This window comes from Filicampus tigris, chromosome 1 (assembly GCF_054856515.1).
Source record: "Filicampus tigris isolate MCC_2025a chromosome 1, RoL_Ftig_1.0, whole genome shotgun sequence".
NCBI lineage: Eukaryota > Metazoa > Chordata > Actinopteri > Syngnathiformes > Syngnathidae > Filicampus > Filicampus tigris.
In genome coordinates this window covers 35,193,606-35,211,500 of record NC_141217.1, presented here as the reverse complement: position 1 = coordinate 35,211,500, position 17,895 = coordinate 35,193,606, and the positions used below count along the sequence as shown (strand labels likewise).

General features: G+C 41.3%; 2 protein-coding genes across 5 annotated transcripts in view; both read left to right on the top strand.

Annotated features, from left to right (window-relative positions):
• dmd (dystrophin) overlaps window positions 1-2,133 on the top strand; it is a 166,031-nt gene extending 163,898 nt beyond the window's left edge. For all 4 annotated transcript variants that reach the window (XM_086036598.1, XM_086036590.1, XM_086036582.1 and 1 more), the window contains one exon: window positions 277-2,133. In XM_086036598.1, coding sequence (XP_085892724.1) covers window positions 277-389 — 113 coding nt within the window. In that variant the 3' untranslated portion in view covers window positions 390-2,133. The remainder of the gene's footprint in view (window positions 1-276) is intronic.
• Window positions 2,134-3,123: 990 nt separating this feature from the next.
• gtf3c3 (general transcription factor IIIC, polypeptide 3) lies at window positions 3,124-17,120 on the top strand. The gene is made up of 19 exons (XM_086036640.1): window positions 3,124-3,373; window positions 4,198-4,270; window positions 4,865-5,196; window positions 5,294-5,417; window positions 6,152-6,343; window positions 7,610-7,775; window positions 8,500-8,647; window positions 8,722-8,884; window positions 10,054-10,154; window positions 10,236-10,407; window positions 11,498-11,700; window positions 12,124-12,225; window positions 12,323-12,455; window positions 13,859-14,084; window positions 14,159-14,213; window positions 15,518-15,653; window positions 15,733-15,857; window positions 15,934-16,086; window positions 16,502-17,120. The coding sequence occupies exons 1-19, from the start codon at window positions 3,281-3,283 to the stop codon at window positions 16,622-16,624; spliced, it is 2,820 nt and encodes a 939-aa protein (XP_085892766.1). The 5' UTR covers window positions 3,124-3,280; the 3' UTR covers window positions 16,625-17,120.
• The last annotated feature ends 775 nt before the right edge of the window (window positions 17,121-17,895 follow it).

Sequence of the window (17,895 nt, the reverse complement as noted above, 5' to 3'; positions counted from 1 at the left end):
GAGAAGGGGACACCAATAAGAGGTTAGTGGTTCTACTCTCTTCGCTGTCCTCTTTTGGCTGACCTTATACGATAACATTCAAGTTATGTGATTATATTTTTTTTGTGGGGGCACTTTTCATACCTTACATCCTGTTTGTAGTATGGGTCATGGAGGGGAAAAAAGGGGACAAAAACCATGACATGTCACTTACAGTGATTGTTTTTTTTTGTTTTTTTTAAAATTCTACCCTTTTTGTTCACTTTGTTTCCCCCCCAACTCTCTCCCACTCGGCAGGCCCGAGCATTGGCAGTTTGTTCCACATGGCCGACGATCTGGGCCGTGCTATGGAGTCCCTTGTCAACGTTATGACGGATGAGCCAAGCGCCGTCAAGGCCCCGCCCTTCTGACACTGCACCCCCCGATCCCCACACACGCACCTCTTCCCATTTCTTAGTCAAGAGAGCCGAATTGGAGACAGACTTTACAAACAGAATATAAAACGTCTATTTTTGTGAAGGATTGCGGCTCCGGCAACGATGAGTTAAAATTTAAAAAAAAAAAAAAAAAAAAAAGAAAGAAAAATAAGTAACTAGCAGATTTAGTAGTTTCTTAAATGCCCTGAAGTCGTTTTACTGGGGGCTGGGGGGGAAGGCTGGTTTTTAAACTTCTATGCAATTGTATTAAAAAAAAAGAAAAACGTTTTTTGGGGGGAGGGGCGGCCAACAAAGAAAGATACAAATAAGTGTGTTTAGTGTGGTAATATGTTTGCATCGCTTTGTAACCGGAAAATAAGCATTTCAGATGTTTGTATGAAAACAAAAACAAAAAAGAGAGAGAATGATTGTAATAATAAGGGTGTTTACTAAGAGGAAAATGTCTTTATATAACAACGTACAATACTGTTAAGGTAATGCAGGCATCCTGGAACTTTACAGTACGTTGGGTGTGTGTGTGTGTGTGTGTGTGTGTGTGTATGTGTGTATTGGTGGTCCCAATGCAGTACAGTACTCACATTTTTGTTTTGTTTGTTACCATCATCCACCTTAAATAGGCTTCTCAATATTTAATATCCATATCCAATAACTGATTTAGTCATCATTGATGGTGTTTGGAAAAAAAAAAAAAAGTGTGAGAAATGCATGTCATAAGGACTAATTAGACGTTGGATTGGATTTCATTATTTTCAAAATGCAGCTATCTGTGTTTGTCGTGGCTTTGTTTCTTTGAGTAAGACCTGGCATTTATCATGGTCGATTGGCTGCCCAAACGCACTCTTACGTTGCAATGTAGCCTCGCAGAAAGCGTTGAGGCAATTTCAAGTCCTTTGGATTTGTCATGATGGGCTTATTGGTGTCATTATGTTTGCTTGAAATTGTCAACGAAAACATTGAGGCTCTTGCACTGGCACGCGTGACGTTTGAATTTAGTCACAGCTTGTTGGTTACAAACTGCACACTGGGTTTTAGTTTTGTCTGTTCCTGTCTTAAGTACTGTAAGATTTTTTTTTTTTTCCTTTATTATTTTTTTTTGTTTGTTGGCATTGAGCCTGCTCACTTTAAAATGCCTCAGATTGAACAAAAAAAAAAAAGTTTCCACTGCAAACTGTACTTGACCTCATGTATCCAATCAAACACAGAGGTTGTTCTACTGTAGCCAAGTCCTTTAATGGAGCTTGAAAGGAGAATGTTTGGAGTGCATTCAAAGCATTTGTCTTCTCTGTCGAGACAATTCATTGCTAAACAGCTACTACTACTGTCATACCTGGGACATACAGTACCTAGATATTATGTGTATTCATTTAATAGTGTTTGTCTTTGTTTTGAAAGCGTATTTTGTTTTGATGTTGTGGGGTTATTACTAAGCATGCATGAGTGGCTAAATGAAATCCATCTGTATCGTTGAAAGGGTGATAGACACACACACACACACACACACACGCGCACACACACCCACTCCTGCATGACCCAGCATCATTTTGTTTTGATCAAGACACTGAATTAGTTTATCATTTCTAACTTGTGTGTGTGTGTCATTCTTGCAACACAATACTTCACAGCATATCAGACTCCACCAAATATATGCCTTACTACTACTGTATTATATTTTAAAAAATGCTTTACATCAATAAAGCACGCAGTTACTTTGATTTGACTTCTTGTCTGGGTTACCCTTCTCTTTAACTCACTTTGAAATATACTTCAGCACGTCTTAAAGTGTCATTTTGAGTAGACTCCTATGTTCTATGTGTGTTATTGGTGGGTCTTAGGTTTGCATAGGGAGCTGTTGTATTAATTTTGTGTTATTGCGCTCACGCTCGCTCATACTATCAATGAATCAAATGTTATGTTTATCGCACTTTTCATACAAAAAAAACTTGAAGTGCTTTACATGAGTTAAAAACGATTCCACCCACCACGACTAGCACTCGAGGGTACAGAACCACGCACACAAACACACCCACACACACACACACACACACACAGGTTTAAAATAATACAGAAATGACCAATGAAACCTATTACTCAGCACAGGACATCCTGGTCACAACTTGTCGTAGTCACTCTGAGTCCAATGTAGCATATCTAAGAACTCTGAGGTTCTGAAAAAAATAGTTCTACATCCTCGAGTGGCCCTATGCAGCCAGTTTTAGATGTCTCCCTTCTCCAACAAACCTGATTAAAATGATCAGGATCATTGTCAAGCTTCTCAGAGCTTGCTGGTGAGCTGGTCATTTACAAAATATTGGGAATTATTCACCTTTGTCACAACAAACTATAAATACTTTAATTTAATCGAATAACTGCTTTAATTATGAATTAACTACAACGTTAGTATAGGTTAGTGCATCTATGTGCTGTGGGAAATTATCCAATTTTTTAATATCTCCAGAATGACTAAAAATGATTAATTTGTACAAATGACTTAAGGATAGCACACGATATCATTATACAAATAACATGTTTGCATTTTTTTTTTTGTAGTGGGACATGGGATGTTCCTTTCGAGGATGTTAATCACTGCTGAGTTAAGTGAATGGCCGCTGACCACGACGATGCCGTCCTTGGTGACGTTTGCAGCTTCCACCACCAGATGTCACTGTTATATTAAGTCGCGTTTGACAGCGTAAACCCGGAAAATTTACAGTCATGTGAGTCATTGCACCCGGAAGCAAAACGGAAGTAAACAAAACAAGTGAGCGCGCTCCCGAATTGTCAATGCAAACGCGAGCACGTTGGTTGGATTAGAATGTGATTTGATTATTTGGACATTTTGGTCTGACTTTCAAAAGCAATGCAAGATGTCAGGCTTCAGTGCCGAGCTTATCGACTACCTGGAAGGGAGGATTACATTTGAAGAATTTGACAGGAGGAGAGACGAGAGGAAAGCCAAGGTATGTCTGCTCCTATCTGGCTTCGAGCTAGCCAAATGCGAATTCGAGCAATGGTGTTCAGGTAAAATTAGGCCCATTTTGTCCTTTGCTAGCAATAGGTTTTGTTCATGTGAGAAATAGTCTTTTTAATTTCTGTTTAATTTGGTTGTGTGGGTGTGTGTATGGTGTCTGTAGAACACGAAATGCAAATGAAATAAACATGAGCAGTTCCATGTACGTAAATGTCTCTACACATTGCTAATTAGCCGTGGTCCTAATTATACATATTCAGTAGTTCAAATAGTACAGTTAACTACAGTTAACATTGACCTCAATGTATATAAATGATCTACAATGACCGAACACCTAATAGTGAGGCACTTACTTGCTAATGCACACACACGCATTGTGAATCGGGTGAATTGTGGAGGAACTCAAATGTGTTATTTCCCCTTCATCAGGCTAGCGCGGGTCTTGAACATAGGCGGCATCAAACTAAACTCCACTAATAAACCACCAGAGGGTGCTAGAACTGCAAAAATGGAAAACGACATTTGCATTTAATAAAGATTTGCTGCTATCAATATCGTGACATTACGAAAACCATATATCGTGGCAATTTTAATATCGTGATATCATGATATTGTTGATATTGTGACATCCCTAATTAATATAAAAGGACAATATGATGATAAAAAAAATATTGAAATATGGAAATACAGTTGCAATTATGTTGGAGATAAACTCAGTTGGTGACTTTGCACCCCTGTTGTGCATTCATGTGTTAAATATTTACACCACAGTAGCTAGCTGGCAATTCACAAATTCTTGTTTATGTCTTTCAGGAGCCGGGAGTGTCAGTTGAAAATGAGGAGGTGGTGCAGCCTTCCACCTCTGCACACAACCATGTAAAAATTGGTAAATTGTAGAGCCACTACTTTCTGCATGTGTGTCCTTAAATTTGCTATGTACGCCCCTCTTTGATGTAAGTCAGTGGCGTCATGATTCTCAGAACTCAAGAAAAACAGTAGAACAGTGATTTTCAAAGTGTAGTCGGTGGGCTCCCTCAAGGCGTATGTGATTAATCACGTAATTAAAAGTGCATATTGTTACAGTGGACTTAATGTTTTTTTTTCAATCTAGTATACCTGTAGTACATTTCAGTAGAGTTTAACGGAGAAGAGATAATCTTGTTTGTTTTTAAACATTCATTTACGTCGTTCTAATCTCTGACTGAATATTCAATGTAGTCCCTCAGAATTGGACCCAGGGATGCATCCGGTGATTTGGGGCCCCAAGGAAAAAAAAAAAATCACTTGTGGGCCCAGCCACTTTAATGGCAAAAACTGAAAATACTATTTTCAGAATCATCCATTTTCTTCAGCAGTCAGTGCCCTGATTGGAACTATTGTTAGTTTACTCTGTCTATTTTGTCTCACTGTGTTTGTCTCCAAGTTTGACATTTCAAACGATGTTGATTCCGCCCCCCGTCCCCTTCTCCTCTCCTCTTAGAAGAAGGAATCAGCCCTGGGGTTCAGCAAGCCTTCGCGTCAATGCTTGACGAATCCACCGACCAAGTCCTTTCAGATGACGATAATGACAGTTTGGGCTATGTTGATGACAAGAATGATGAGGATTTCGCTGTGGAGGAGGAGGGGGAGGAGGACTGTGAAGAGGAGGATGACGAGGAAAAGGAAAAGTTGAACTTGAAAGTGAAGGATAAGAAGCCGAGGAGGAGGAGGAGGAAGTTTGAAAGTGAAGGCAAGGAAAGTGAGGACATGACAGTGGGAGACGTGCTTGCATTGGAGATGGAGCTCACCCGCGAAAACAAGAAAATGATGAAGGTGACTTGGCTTGCAAAATTCCAACAATTTTTTTCAAAGTTGTAAACTAATGCAGCTAATAGCGTCTCAATTTCATCGCCTCTCGCTATGCTTCCAGGAACGACGCACCCGCAGTAAACTTCCCCGGGCGCTCCGAGGCCTGATGGGCGAGGCGAACATTCGCTATGCCAGGGGAGAGAAAGACGACGCCATCACCATGTGTATGGAGATCATACGACAAGGTAGCGACACGTTTAGCTTTGTTGCGTTGTCTATCATGAGCCAATCATCATCTCTCCTGGGGCCTCATTCATCAACAGTGCGTAGAAAAGATTCATAATTTTGCCGTACGCATGAAATTTAGAATATGTGAAAGTAGGAAATAAAATGGATTCATTAAACGTGCGGTCCCTGGTCGTACGCACACTAGTCCGCAATTCCTGATGATAGATCCCACCTGTCCTCAAGCGCCATGCTTGTGCATGGTTAGGATCATTTGCATACAGAAACGCCTCCAATTGACCATATATGGTAGCCACCATCTCTTTAATTATTGCGTGAACGGGGTTTTCCTCCCGTCACCGAAATGACAAAAGCCATTCCCTGCGTCCTGGGGGGGGCAAGGATGCTAACGGAGGCAGTGCTACAAAAGCCAACAAGACATTGCCACATCCATAAACCAAATCAAGGGTCAAATGCAATTAGTTCACAGCAAATAAATGAGTCACCGCAGCAGATTGCTGCATGTGCATCTCAAATGTTGAATAAATAACATTTAAAATGATTATTTTCCCACACTTTCGATCTGATTGAGTTGCATTTGTAGTTCCACTGTTCTAAGACTATATTTTGTATGTACTCATGGTCAGAATTGCGCTTACCGTATTTTCCGGACTATAAGCCGCACCTTTATATAAGCCGCACCTGCTCTATTTTTTAAAAAATGGTTGATAAATGAAGCCCTTGGCCCTTCCAGCACCACTGGCCTACGATCCTTTCTCCACGCTGGCCATGATCTACGAGGACGAAGGCGACATGGACAAAGCGCTGCAGTTCAGTCTGATCGCCGCCCACCTGAACCCGTCCGACTGCGAGGAGTGGATCAGGCTAGCCGAGGTCTCACTGGAGCAGGACAACGTCCGGCAAGCTCTCGTCTGCTACAACAAAGGTCTGCCCAGGCAATTTTTTCCTCTCCTGTTTGTGTTTTTTTTTTTTTTTTTGCAATGTTAAAATCACTGCTGAGCAATGTTTGAATGGGCTTAATTGTGTCACCACTTAAATGGTGCGACAGCATAGCAGTGCCACCAATTTTAAACTAGTGATTCCTCCCACTGTGCCGGGAGAGATCATCAGGTGTGGTGAGAGAAATTATCCATATTTTAACTAATTGGTCCAAACACAATGATTATTTCTTTACTCCAAATCATGTCTTCATCTATCTATGCCAGTCACGTTTAGTGACAGGGACACCAAATGCTTTTCCATTAGATGCATTAGAAAATGCAATTAATCGTACAATTGTTGCCATTTATTTAACAGAATGGCTTACTGTAAATTAATCGGATTTTTGTTCATCTGAATATGCCCAGATTTCACACTAAGTCAACTTTCAAGTAAACTGTGGTGACAAAATTATCGTTATTTCTGTAATTATGTTATTTATATATGTTTTTTATTGGATTTTTGTTCAGGTGTGCCGTAGGCCTGGATGATTATGGAAAAAAATAATAATCATGATTATTTTTGATGGATGATGAAATCACAATTAATAAACACGATTATTAATTGATTTTAAAACTACCAAAACCCACCTTTAATCACAACTTAAAAGAACAACCAGAAATCCAATTAGTAACAAGTAAAATAATTAGACTCTAACATATTCTCAACACGTTGCAACAAATACCTGCTGTTTCTGATGTGTGTGCTTTGGCTGAAATTCCAATTGTTAAAAATATTTAACGATTAATTTGATACGTGTTTAGTTGTCGATTAATTGACTAATCGTTGCACCTCCAAATATAACTTTTTCACAGAACAGGAACATTATATATACTATGAATATTATATGCGACAATTGTCAACTGTATGTGTTGCTTTGTGTGGGAATATTCGCACACTTGCCGCAAGCCACACTGTGCATTCAGAGTGTACTCATAACCAGAGCTGGGCATTTTACAAAAAAAATTGCGGTCCGTTTATCGCTTCCACCTACAGCCGGGCTACCCTTCCACCGTCCGTCTTGGAATCGGTTTCCGATTACGAAGTTCCACAAGCTAATAAAAATAAAGAATTTGACAACCCATGGCGCCGTTTGGCACATGAATTTTTTTTTCTTTTATTATCATGTTTTTATGATGGCGAGAAGCCATTATCAAAATTCACTGCAATCGTTTTGGTGGGACAGCTGTAAAATAACCAATCCATTCCTCAGCCGTCAAGTACGCTCCCACCAACGTACGCTACCTGTGGGACCGCTGCAGCCTCCTCATGCGTCTGGGGGAGCACAAGCAGTGCATGGATGGCTACCGCCGAATCCTGTCCCTGCTACCACTAGAGGAGGCCGAACACTTCATGCAGCTCTCCAAGGACATGGCCAAGTAGGGAACGCGCCCTGACGCATCAGCAGACTTTACACCCATCTGTCCGGACAATATTTTGCATTTAATTCACATTTTGTTTCACCCTTGATGTATTTAATTCGCCGATCAATCAATGACGTCATTGATCGGCTTCATGAAATCAGACACTACAGCCGCAGTATTTCCCACGCGTACTTTTCATCCGCAAATGAATTTTGGCCCCTCCTAAAAGATTTTGGCGCTCCCCGTCAATTTGTAACTGTTGTATTAACCCATGAAGGCCTAAAGCGCCTGGCTCAACGGCTCCCCAAAACCGTCGGTCGCCTTTGGAATTACCCTTGATAACCCGAAGTTCTCCGAGGAATTCAACACCTACAAAATAATGAATATCTGAGCACCTGTAGCAGAAATATAATTCCAAAAGATTTTGAGACCTTAGACATGTGGCTTGCACATAGGCCCGAGTTTATTAATCCTTACCGTTTCAATCGAAGATGTAAAAATAAAGTGTCAGTGTAAGAGAAGCACTATTTTTCATTTTAAAAATCGAGTGGTAATTACCATCCTCTATTTTGTTACAAAGACGGCGATATTGTCATTGTCTACAAACATGTCTTAACCATATATCACGTTCGACTGGTACCAGTACCAATTTCCTTTGTGGTACGATATAGCGATCAATGATCGGCCCCAAAAATGCGCACGCACGTCTGTATTTCTTCCACGTGTCTTCACTGCTTAGGAGTTATTATGAAAGTGGCGACCTGCCTGCGGCACTCGGCGTAATTGAGGAGGCTCTGTCACGGCACCCCAACCTGGTTAGCGATGACATCATCAACATGGCCGCCGAGCTCTACATCACTAACCACCAATACGACAAGGCTTTGCAGGTATTCGGCCACACGTTGCAAAGGCGACAGATACGTCGCTTGTGAATGTCAACCACGCTTGTGTCCTCCTTCAGCTCTTGGTCCGTTTTGTGGGTGTGGTTCTGATCCGGGATGAAAGTCGCTCAGAGGTCCCCGTTAAGGATGAGGATTTGGGTGAGAATGAGGCAAAGAGCGAGAAGGCGCAGCCGCTGGCGACAGCAGAAATGGCATCAGCAGAAATGGCATCAGCGGACGACGGTAGGTCACATGGACGGTCAAAGTGAAGGATAATCTCACCAACAGAAAAGCAATGATCAAAAGTTGGATGACCTGAGCCAATCCGCCCAATAAGACACTGTCCAGGTAGGGCTGCTCGATTAAGCGATTTTGAACCGTAACCGAATTTTCTGGGTCAAACGATGTTAAAAACGTTCGAATCGGCACGTTCGATTTTGTTATTTTTGGTGTATCTAAGCCACCGTAGTTTCCTCTGCATTTCCGCTTCCTCCCACGAACGCGCAGTCCGAAACAACGACAACATCCATGGCTACCGGCGATTCTGCTATTTGCTCAGGCAAGTGAGCGTTTGGTTAATAAATCGGGCAAAAATAGATCAGTAGTGTAGTGTGTGCCCCGCATGTACAATACAACCCGCGAGCAAGTAATTCAACGTCTGATAGTCGTACCTTTTTTTCCTCCTCTACAACGGACCTCTGGTCATGACTATGCATCCGTGCGTATTGTACTATTGAGTGACCGTTTTGCACTAATCATCGATTTATGTTTAAGTAAGACCAGGGAGAATGTGAAAGGCTAGTCACCATCTGGTTGGCAAAATGACTTGCTGACAGACTGTTTGGTTTACAGACATGACCGTCCACCTTCTCTCATGTTGATGATTTCGTTTCAGATGGTATATGCACTTTCTTCTTTCATTATTGGTTTGATTAAGAACAGATCCGACATCTATTGTGTAAGTAAAATGCTGTTAATCCCAATGGGACTGTTCTGTGTGTATTAATTTAAATTGACTGGCATTTTGAGTTCAAAGAAAGAACAATTAAGATTAAATAAAAGACATTCAAAATACTGCATTTTTCATTATTTTTTTATTTTACAAAGAAATCGTAATCGTAAAATCAGGTTTGAGCGAAAATAATCGGGATTTTCTTGTTAGGCAAAATCGAACAGCCCTATGTCCAGGAATGCGACCTCGAGGATATTATAAACGCTTCCGCATTCCCACTATTGAAAAGCACACAAAAAAGCTGGAGACTAATGGAAGCAACTGAAGCGCCTCAATTAATACAAAGTGGTTGACAAGAGTCCAAGTAGAGAACTTGTCAAGGAGTTTGGCTAGAAGGACGGGATTTACAACGAAAGCTAGTTTGCCTGTTAATCGAACCACGGATGTGTATGTTCTCCAGCTGAAATCAAAGACGTCCAGGTTCCAGACAACATCCCGGTGGACCTGAAGGCCAAGCTGATAGTCTGCCTGATCCACAAGTGCATCAGTGCACCCCTGGAGGTAGCGCAGCGTTTGGCAAGCCTGACATATTTCGGACAGGAGCGCACTTTGAGCCTTTCCCTCCGGCTTTCCGTGTCCCAGGCTCTCGTGTCCTCGCTGATGGAGCAAAGCGCCGAGGAGATCGGCGACTTATACCTGGACGTGGGGGAGGCCTACCTGGAGACGAGAGCGTACCTGGCTGCTCTGCCGTTGCTGTCTGCGCTTGTCATATCCGAGAAATACAACCTGGCTGTTGTCTGGCTTCGGCACGCAGGTGGGCTCGCGATTGTCATCGTCCATTCAGAACACGAATAGCCGCCGGTGGCGTCGATGCCGGGCTTGCCCCGTGTTCGAATCGGTAGGGGGTAAGAGTCAGCCATGCTAACTAAACACCATGTAATGTTTCATATTTGCTTTATTTTACGTCGCATCGTTTGCCTTCGCGCTGTCGCTGCCACCCGACGGCCGTCGAGGTTTTTGGGACATTTGCGACCAGCCACAGAAAAATCGACCCGCCGATATCACCTCTTAGCTTCATCTTTGACTTCGGTACCACTAGAAGTAGCTGATCAGCTCACCTGAGGCACCAGACAGGAGTGGAGAGTTAGAGCAGCTCAGAGACGTCATTTATTAGAGTAATTAGTTACCCGCAAACATAAATCCCCCCCCCCCGTTTTGGGATTTGTAAACAATTAGCAGAATCCCGTGTGTGTGTTCCAGCAAAGAGCTTAGCGGCAACAGTTTGGAACAAACTTAATCCAAATTTAATTTTGCTTTCTCACGATCATAAAGGCATTATAATTGAACAGCCGTGTGTGTGTGTTTGCAAGTTCCTATGTTATGCAGCAAGCTTGTGACGAATGTTATTCTGGCCTCCCCGAGCGTGCTTTAAACTGTGTAATGACGCCCCAATCGGAGTTTACTCTAAAACTAAAGAATTACACATATTGTATTTTTAAATACAAGACATTTCATTTTAGAAACATCGCTAGTGCTAATGCTAGCACTCTTACACTAAAATCCCATTGACAGGCTAATAGATCATTTGCTTTGCGTGATATTCGAGTGATATTTCTTCAAATAGCGAATATTTAAAGATAAACGCTTTATAGACAGGTTATAGATCAATATTCAACGGCAAATATTCTTCCTAATCTATAAAAGAAAAAAAGAGTTCTTTTGAAGTTTTGAAATTGATGAATAATCGTGTTGGTTAATCATGATTTCAATATCAATCAAAATATTTGTGAATTTTTTTTTTTTTTTTCTTTTCCCCCATAATCGCCCAGCCCTAACACAGTGTTGTGATACGACAATGTGTCCACTGCATTATAAGCAACCAGCGACCTGTAACTCCATTGCAGAGTGTCTGAAGGCGTTGGGCGAAATGAAAGCAGCGGCCGAAAGCTTCACCAAGGTGGTGGAGTTGGCGCCGCAACATCTGGAGGCGCGGCTGTCTCTCGCCACCCTGCAGCAGCAGCTGGGTCGGCCGGAGCGTGCCCTCAAAGCGCTGGAGTCCATGTACGACAACGACACGCTTGCACAAGACTCATCTGCAGCCCAAAAGGCATGTGAGAGAGAGAGAGAGAGAGATATTTATATATGTATATATTTATGTATATATTTATGTGTATATATATATATATGTATATATTTATGTGTATATATATATATGTGTATATATATATATATGTATATATTTATATATATATATATATTTATATATATATATATATTTATTTATATATATATATATATTTATTTATATATATATTTATTTAGATATATATATTTAGAGATTTATTTATTTATTTTTAAATATTTATATATATATTTATTTATTTTTTAAATATTTATTTATGTGTATATATATATATATATATATATATATTTATTTTTAAATATTTATTTTATTTTATTTTATTTTTTTGTATGGCTCTTTGGTTAAGCAGCAGACACTCACATCATCAGTGCATGTTAACGTCTGCAGGAGCTAAAGCTGCTCCTGCATCGGTCCACTCTACTGAAGACGCAGGGACTCATCCAGCACTACTTGGACGCTGTGATCACCATGATGTCCATTCTGCTGAAGGTCGGACCTTTATTCGATCAAGTCTTTCCCCCCTGTAAAAATGTAACATGTCAAAATAGGTGGAATGTGTGTGTGTGTGTGTGTTTGCACATCCTAGGTGGCCATGCAGCGCGCCAAGGTGTGTGTGCGCTCTGTCGTCATGTCAGGAGAGAATCACCTGCGCTTGGTGAGGGTTGGAAACTTGCTGGCGGACATCGATGACCAGGAAGCGGCCTATTTGGAAATCACCTGTACGTCAAGTGTAGACCTTTTCATAAGTAGCAGTCATAAGCAGTAGGGTGCTTCCGGGGCCTGAGCATGTGTGACAACTGCTGACCAGAACTGAAAACAATGGCAAAAACGTCCGATTTCACTGCCGATTTCCTTGGAAAAAAAAAAAAAAAGAAATATTGTTTCAGTGTGTGTGGCCAGGCTAGATAGGCAGGAAAGAAGAAGGCTAAAATCAGCATTCAAGCTAGTTCCCCTGTTTTCCTCAATCACTCTGCATTGGTCAAATGTCATAGAAGGGCTTCTTTGAGAATGTTTGAGCTTTTGCCAGACGGAAGTGCCCGAAGGTGCGATGTCATGATGGTTTGAATGACTGGTTGGATGAGTGAACAGTACTGACTTTTTTATGTATTCATTTTTTGCCAACCTACACTTACAGAGTTAGTTGTTTGGAACCTGTTAGCTGCCCAAAAATTCTGCTCTGTAGTAGGGCTGGGCGATTATGGTAAAAATAATCATCACAATTATTTTGATTAATATTTAAATCACGGTTAATACAAATAATATTTCATTGACTTGAAAACGTATTTATTCAACTACTCAAAATGCCCATCCGCGTTGGAACACCCTCTTCTTTTCGTCAAGTTCAAAATGATCTCGTAAATAGCATTTACGTGCCCTGGAAAACCTGGCAAATGATTGACCAATTTCCAGTCATGGTAATGGCATGGAAAACGAGAACAAAAGTAAAATGCCCTGGAAAAGTCCTTGAAAGTGATTTCTAGCCAGCACAGCGCCCCACATGATGCTAACAACCAATCAAATTGCATATTCCCTTAGAACAGCTTTTTAGCTGCCCAATGTTTCCATGGCTTTTCTGACTTTTCAGCCCCGTGTAAGGATTTATTTTTTTTTCCAAACAAGCGCCAAAACTGGTGACTTTTGGTTCAGGAGTGTTGCTGTGGTGCTGTACTGTTTATCAAGTGTGACGTTTTTTTTCTGCATCTCTCCGTCACCTCTGTTGAGGAACAGCTCAGAGCTTTCATAAAGTTTTTAGCCAGTCTTATGCTCCTGGGCTAGTCGACATGCAGCTCATTAGTCAATCAGCTCTATTCAATCGTTTTGATTTGCGAAGCAATGAAAGTCATTTAGCGAGATCTTGTATTCGTGTTGTGACATTCGCGAACGAGTCATTCTATTGAACGGCTCTTTTGGGGTAAACAGTGACGATCGACTCACAGCTGTGAGAAAGCCGTTTGTTTTGTTTTTTTAGCTAATTTGGTATGGTATTTGTGGCTGGCAACCAGTTCAGGGTGTCCCCCGCCTACTGCCCAAAGACAGCTGGGATAGGCTCCAGCACGCCCCGCGACCCTTGTGAGGAGAAGCGGTACAGATAATGGATGGATGGTATGGTATTTGGCAACAGGTAAAACCAAAGTCCTGTCCAAAGAGGACTGGTGGCAGCTGCTGCTGAGCTGCGTGCTGACGCTGTGCGAGGTGCAACGTTACGAAGAGGCGGAGCTAATGGTTGACTCCGCCATGGAGTTCTACTCCTTCTACGATATCAAGCCCAGGAGGAAGGAGCTGGAGTTCCTCGGCCTCTCGGCCAGCATCCTGGGCCGCGACCACCACAAGGCCTACAATTACATCCGGTATGACAAGTTCATTGTAATCGCGACTCTGTGGCATTTTTTTTCCCTCATTTTTGTTTCCTCCTTTCCTACAGATTGATGCTGATGGATAATGTGGATCAGCCTCAGCTTTGGAATATATTTAACCAAGTAAATAGACACTTTGTATAAATGTACTTTAAACATTTCATGCAGTGATTCCCAACCACTGCGCTACAACCTATTAAGCTGAATTTTTCCAGTTCTGGGACTTACGGAACGCCAGTCATTTGTCTCACTTTTGTGGGGACACCCACGCGGCCTCACAAATAAATAAATAAATAAAATCCAAACAATAACATTTAGCGTTATAGTAACACGCCAAGATGAAGGAAGGCGCTTTTTTCGGGTGACAAGGGTACGGGTCGGTGTGAGGCCACGGCCTGAGATGAGTGTTCCTGCGAGTGTACGACAATTGATTGACATCTCGTAAGTAGGGCTGGACGATTCATCGAGATTTGATCGCGATTTGGATTTTGGCTTCTCGCAATCCCTAAAAAGTTATAATCGAAATAAAAAAATTTTAAAAAATGAATGTGCAGGCGTTTGTGCAAGTTCCCGACATTGGAAAAGTAACCTGAACGCGCCATGTTGCTTGCATAGCGTATTTAATATGTTTAATTATATCTCAGTTTACACTCAACAAAAAGAATTACACTCATTGTATATTTAAATGCAATGAATGTTTCGTTTTAAAAACAGAGCTAGCGCTAATGCTAAAGTCAGGAGAGGATCCCATTCAAATGCTAACGTGAAATTAGCATCGACTCCTCGTGTGATATTTCTACAAAAAATGAATTATTCACGCCAAAACGCCATAGAAACACATACACACAGGCGAGAGAACAAATTCTTCTCATCCGTGAAGTAGGAGGACGGATTTTTTTATTTTATTTTTTTCAGTTTGTCAAAGTTGGTAGTCGGAAATGCTAACGAAAGCCCATTTAAAAAGATAGTTGGGTCGGCCTATAGGCGATTACTCTTTGGTCCGGCCGGACAAAATGGCGGATAAACGGACCGCAAATTTTTAATGAAATGCCGAGCTCTGCTTATTAGCAATAAAGAAATGTTAAAAAAATGAAAGAAATATCAATCAACTTACAACAACAAAAAATAACTTCATTACTATTGTTTTTTCGTCTTTAACAGCGTATATTTGAAGTGCATCACTTTGCCTGAAATCATTTTAAAAATTAGATCGCCACTGCCACCTGTTGTAGTGGATGTGCAATTACTGTACACATTCCAGTACGTCCCAAAAAATAAAAAAGACACGTTCCCCAGGGTCACGCGCACCGTGGTGTGCCGTGGCATCCGTTCTCATGTAAAATATCTGCCTTGGCACAATTAAGGTTGGGAAACACTGAATAACTCAAACAGGTTCATCAGCGCACTCACGTCTGTGCTCCCTTTAGCTGACGATATCCTCCCACCACCAACGTCATCATCGCTTCTGCCTGCGTCTGCTTTTGAAATATCCCGAAAACCACGCCCTGTGCGTCCTCTGCGGACACAACGCCATGGTGTCGGGCAGCTTTAAACACGCCCTGGGTACAAACACATGCCAACCGTGATTAGCTCTCATCCAGTTGAAAATGGAGTGATTTGACGTCGTCTTGTTTGTCCCCAGGCCAGTACGTCCAGGCCTTCCGGTCTCAGCCAGACGACCCGCTCCTCAACATGTTTGTGGGACTTACCTTTTTCCACATGGCAGCCCAGAAATTTGTAGCAAAGAGGCACCCACTGGTTGTTCAGGTGTGTTGTGTTTGGTTGCATCTAATCGCTTGACTTTGGAGGATTTGTCTTTTAATGTTGTCGTTGTTGTTTTTAGGGTTTCTCCTTCCTGCGGCGGTACGTGGAACTGCGTGGGGAGTGTCAGGAGAGCATGTATAACATGGGCAGAGCATTGCACCAGATGGGCCTGACGCATTTAGCCATCCATTATTACCAGAAGACTCTTCTGCTACCTGTACAGAAATTCGAGGTACTTTCCCATTTCATTCAAAACTGTACTAACAAAATAAATACGGCAAAAAAAAAAAGAAATTTTAAAATTGAGACTACTTTTTAAAAATGTCCTTGGTGCTTATCTTAATTAATTTAATGCATTAAATTATGGGTTTATTTTAAATGCATTTATTTTAGCTAATTACGGCACGCCCGTACAGAAAAATGAAATTCGAGCAGTCGTTTGGAAATTTCAATTTGCTTTATTACTAAAACTCATAAAAACAAAAGTAAAAAGCTTGCTCCAAAAAACAAATAAAAGTTGACAAACCCAGTCTAAAAAACGAATTCAAAAGCAGAAATCAAAACGAAATTAAAAAAGAAAAGTCCCAAACTTTATTGAATGGACCTCCTCTGTGACGCAATGCTCTCCTCCACCCACACCACAACAGGGCATCGCCGATGACCAAGTGGATCTGAGGAGGGAGGCCGCCTTCAACCTCTCCCTCATCTACCAGGCCAGTGGCAACATTGAGCTGGCCCACCAACTCATCGCCACACACTGCGTCATCTGACAGTGGGCGAGGCCTGGAACGAGAAGGACCATCGCCAGTTTTGAATGATCAAACCTGCGACATGATCGTGTAGAAAAATATATATATATATATTTTTTTTTTTACATGCAACCTTTTGAAGTATAAAAGTTTAATATATTTAGTAAAAGACTGAGTTTGTCACTCATTCATTTCATTTTCTACACTGCTTATCCCCATGTCGTATTAGATATTCTTTTTATCAAATTTGCTAACAAAAAGATGGATGGACAGACTTTCAGTTGTTGCAAGGATTAAGGCGCCGGGGATTACTTGCCAAATCCCTGCATCTCGGCTATCCCATTCCCAACCTTCTGCTTGCTTCGTCTTTCCTACCCGGTTCACTGCACTGCAGCTGGCCTCAGGGGACCCTGGGTGCGTTTTTGTTTTCTTTTCGTCTATCTACTCACATCAAAACCCACGCAAATTACATCGAAAAAGACAAAGATTACATTAATTAAATCTCTACTTCATAGAACTCAGTTGTCAGTTTGTCTCAGCTCAGTGTCAGTTTGATTTAATTAAGAGTCATTTACATAATTGGGGGACGTTTTCTGTCGCAGCATAAAACCTCAAATAATCCATCCACAAAATACAGTAAATTATAGCTGTCCAGAGGAAAAAAAATGTGACTGCGGCTGCAGAAATTGTGATTCTTAAATAATGTTTAAAATACCATTGATCACTCTGGATGAACTGCAGAGATCCACAGCTGAGGTGGGGGAAATCTGTCCAGAGGGCGACTATTAGTCACACGTTGCACAAATCTGCTCTTTATGAAAAAGTGGCAAGAAGAAAGCCATTTCTCAAAGAAAACCATAAAAAGTCCCATTTGAAGTTTGCCAAGCCATCTAGGAGACGCAACAAACGTGGAAGAAGGTGCTCTGGTCAAATGAAATTAAAATAGAATAAAATGTACTAAAGGGAAGATGGATGGAGCCCAATACAGGGCCATTCTGGAAGAAAACCTGTTGGAGTCTGCAAAAGACCTGAAATTGGGATGGAGGTTTTCCTTCCAACAAGACAATGATCCTAAACATAAAGCAAACATCTTCAATGGAATGCGTCAAAACGAAACATCCAGGTGTTAGAATGGCCAAGTCAAATTCCAGACCTGAATGCAATTGAGAACGATCTATATTAGGGCTGTTCGATTTTGCCTAATAAGAAAATCCCGATTATTTTCTCTCAAACCCGATTTTACGATTACGATTTCTTCGTAAAATAGAAAATAATGAAAAATGAAGTATTTT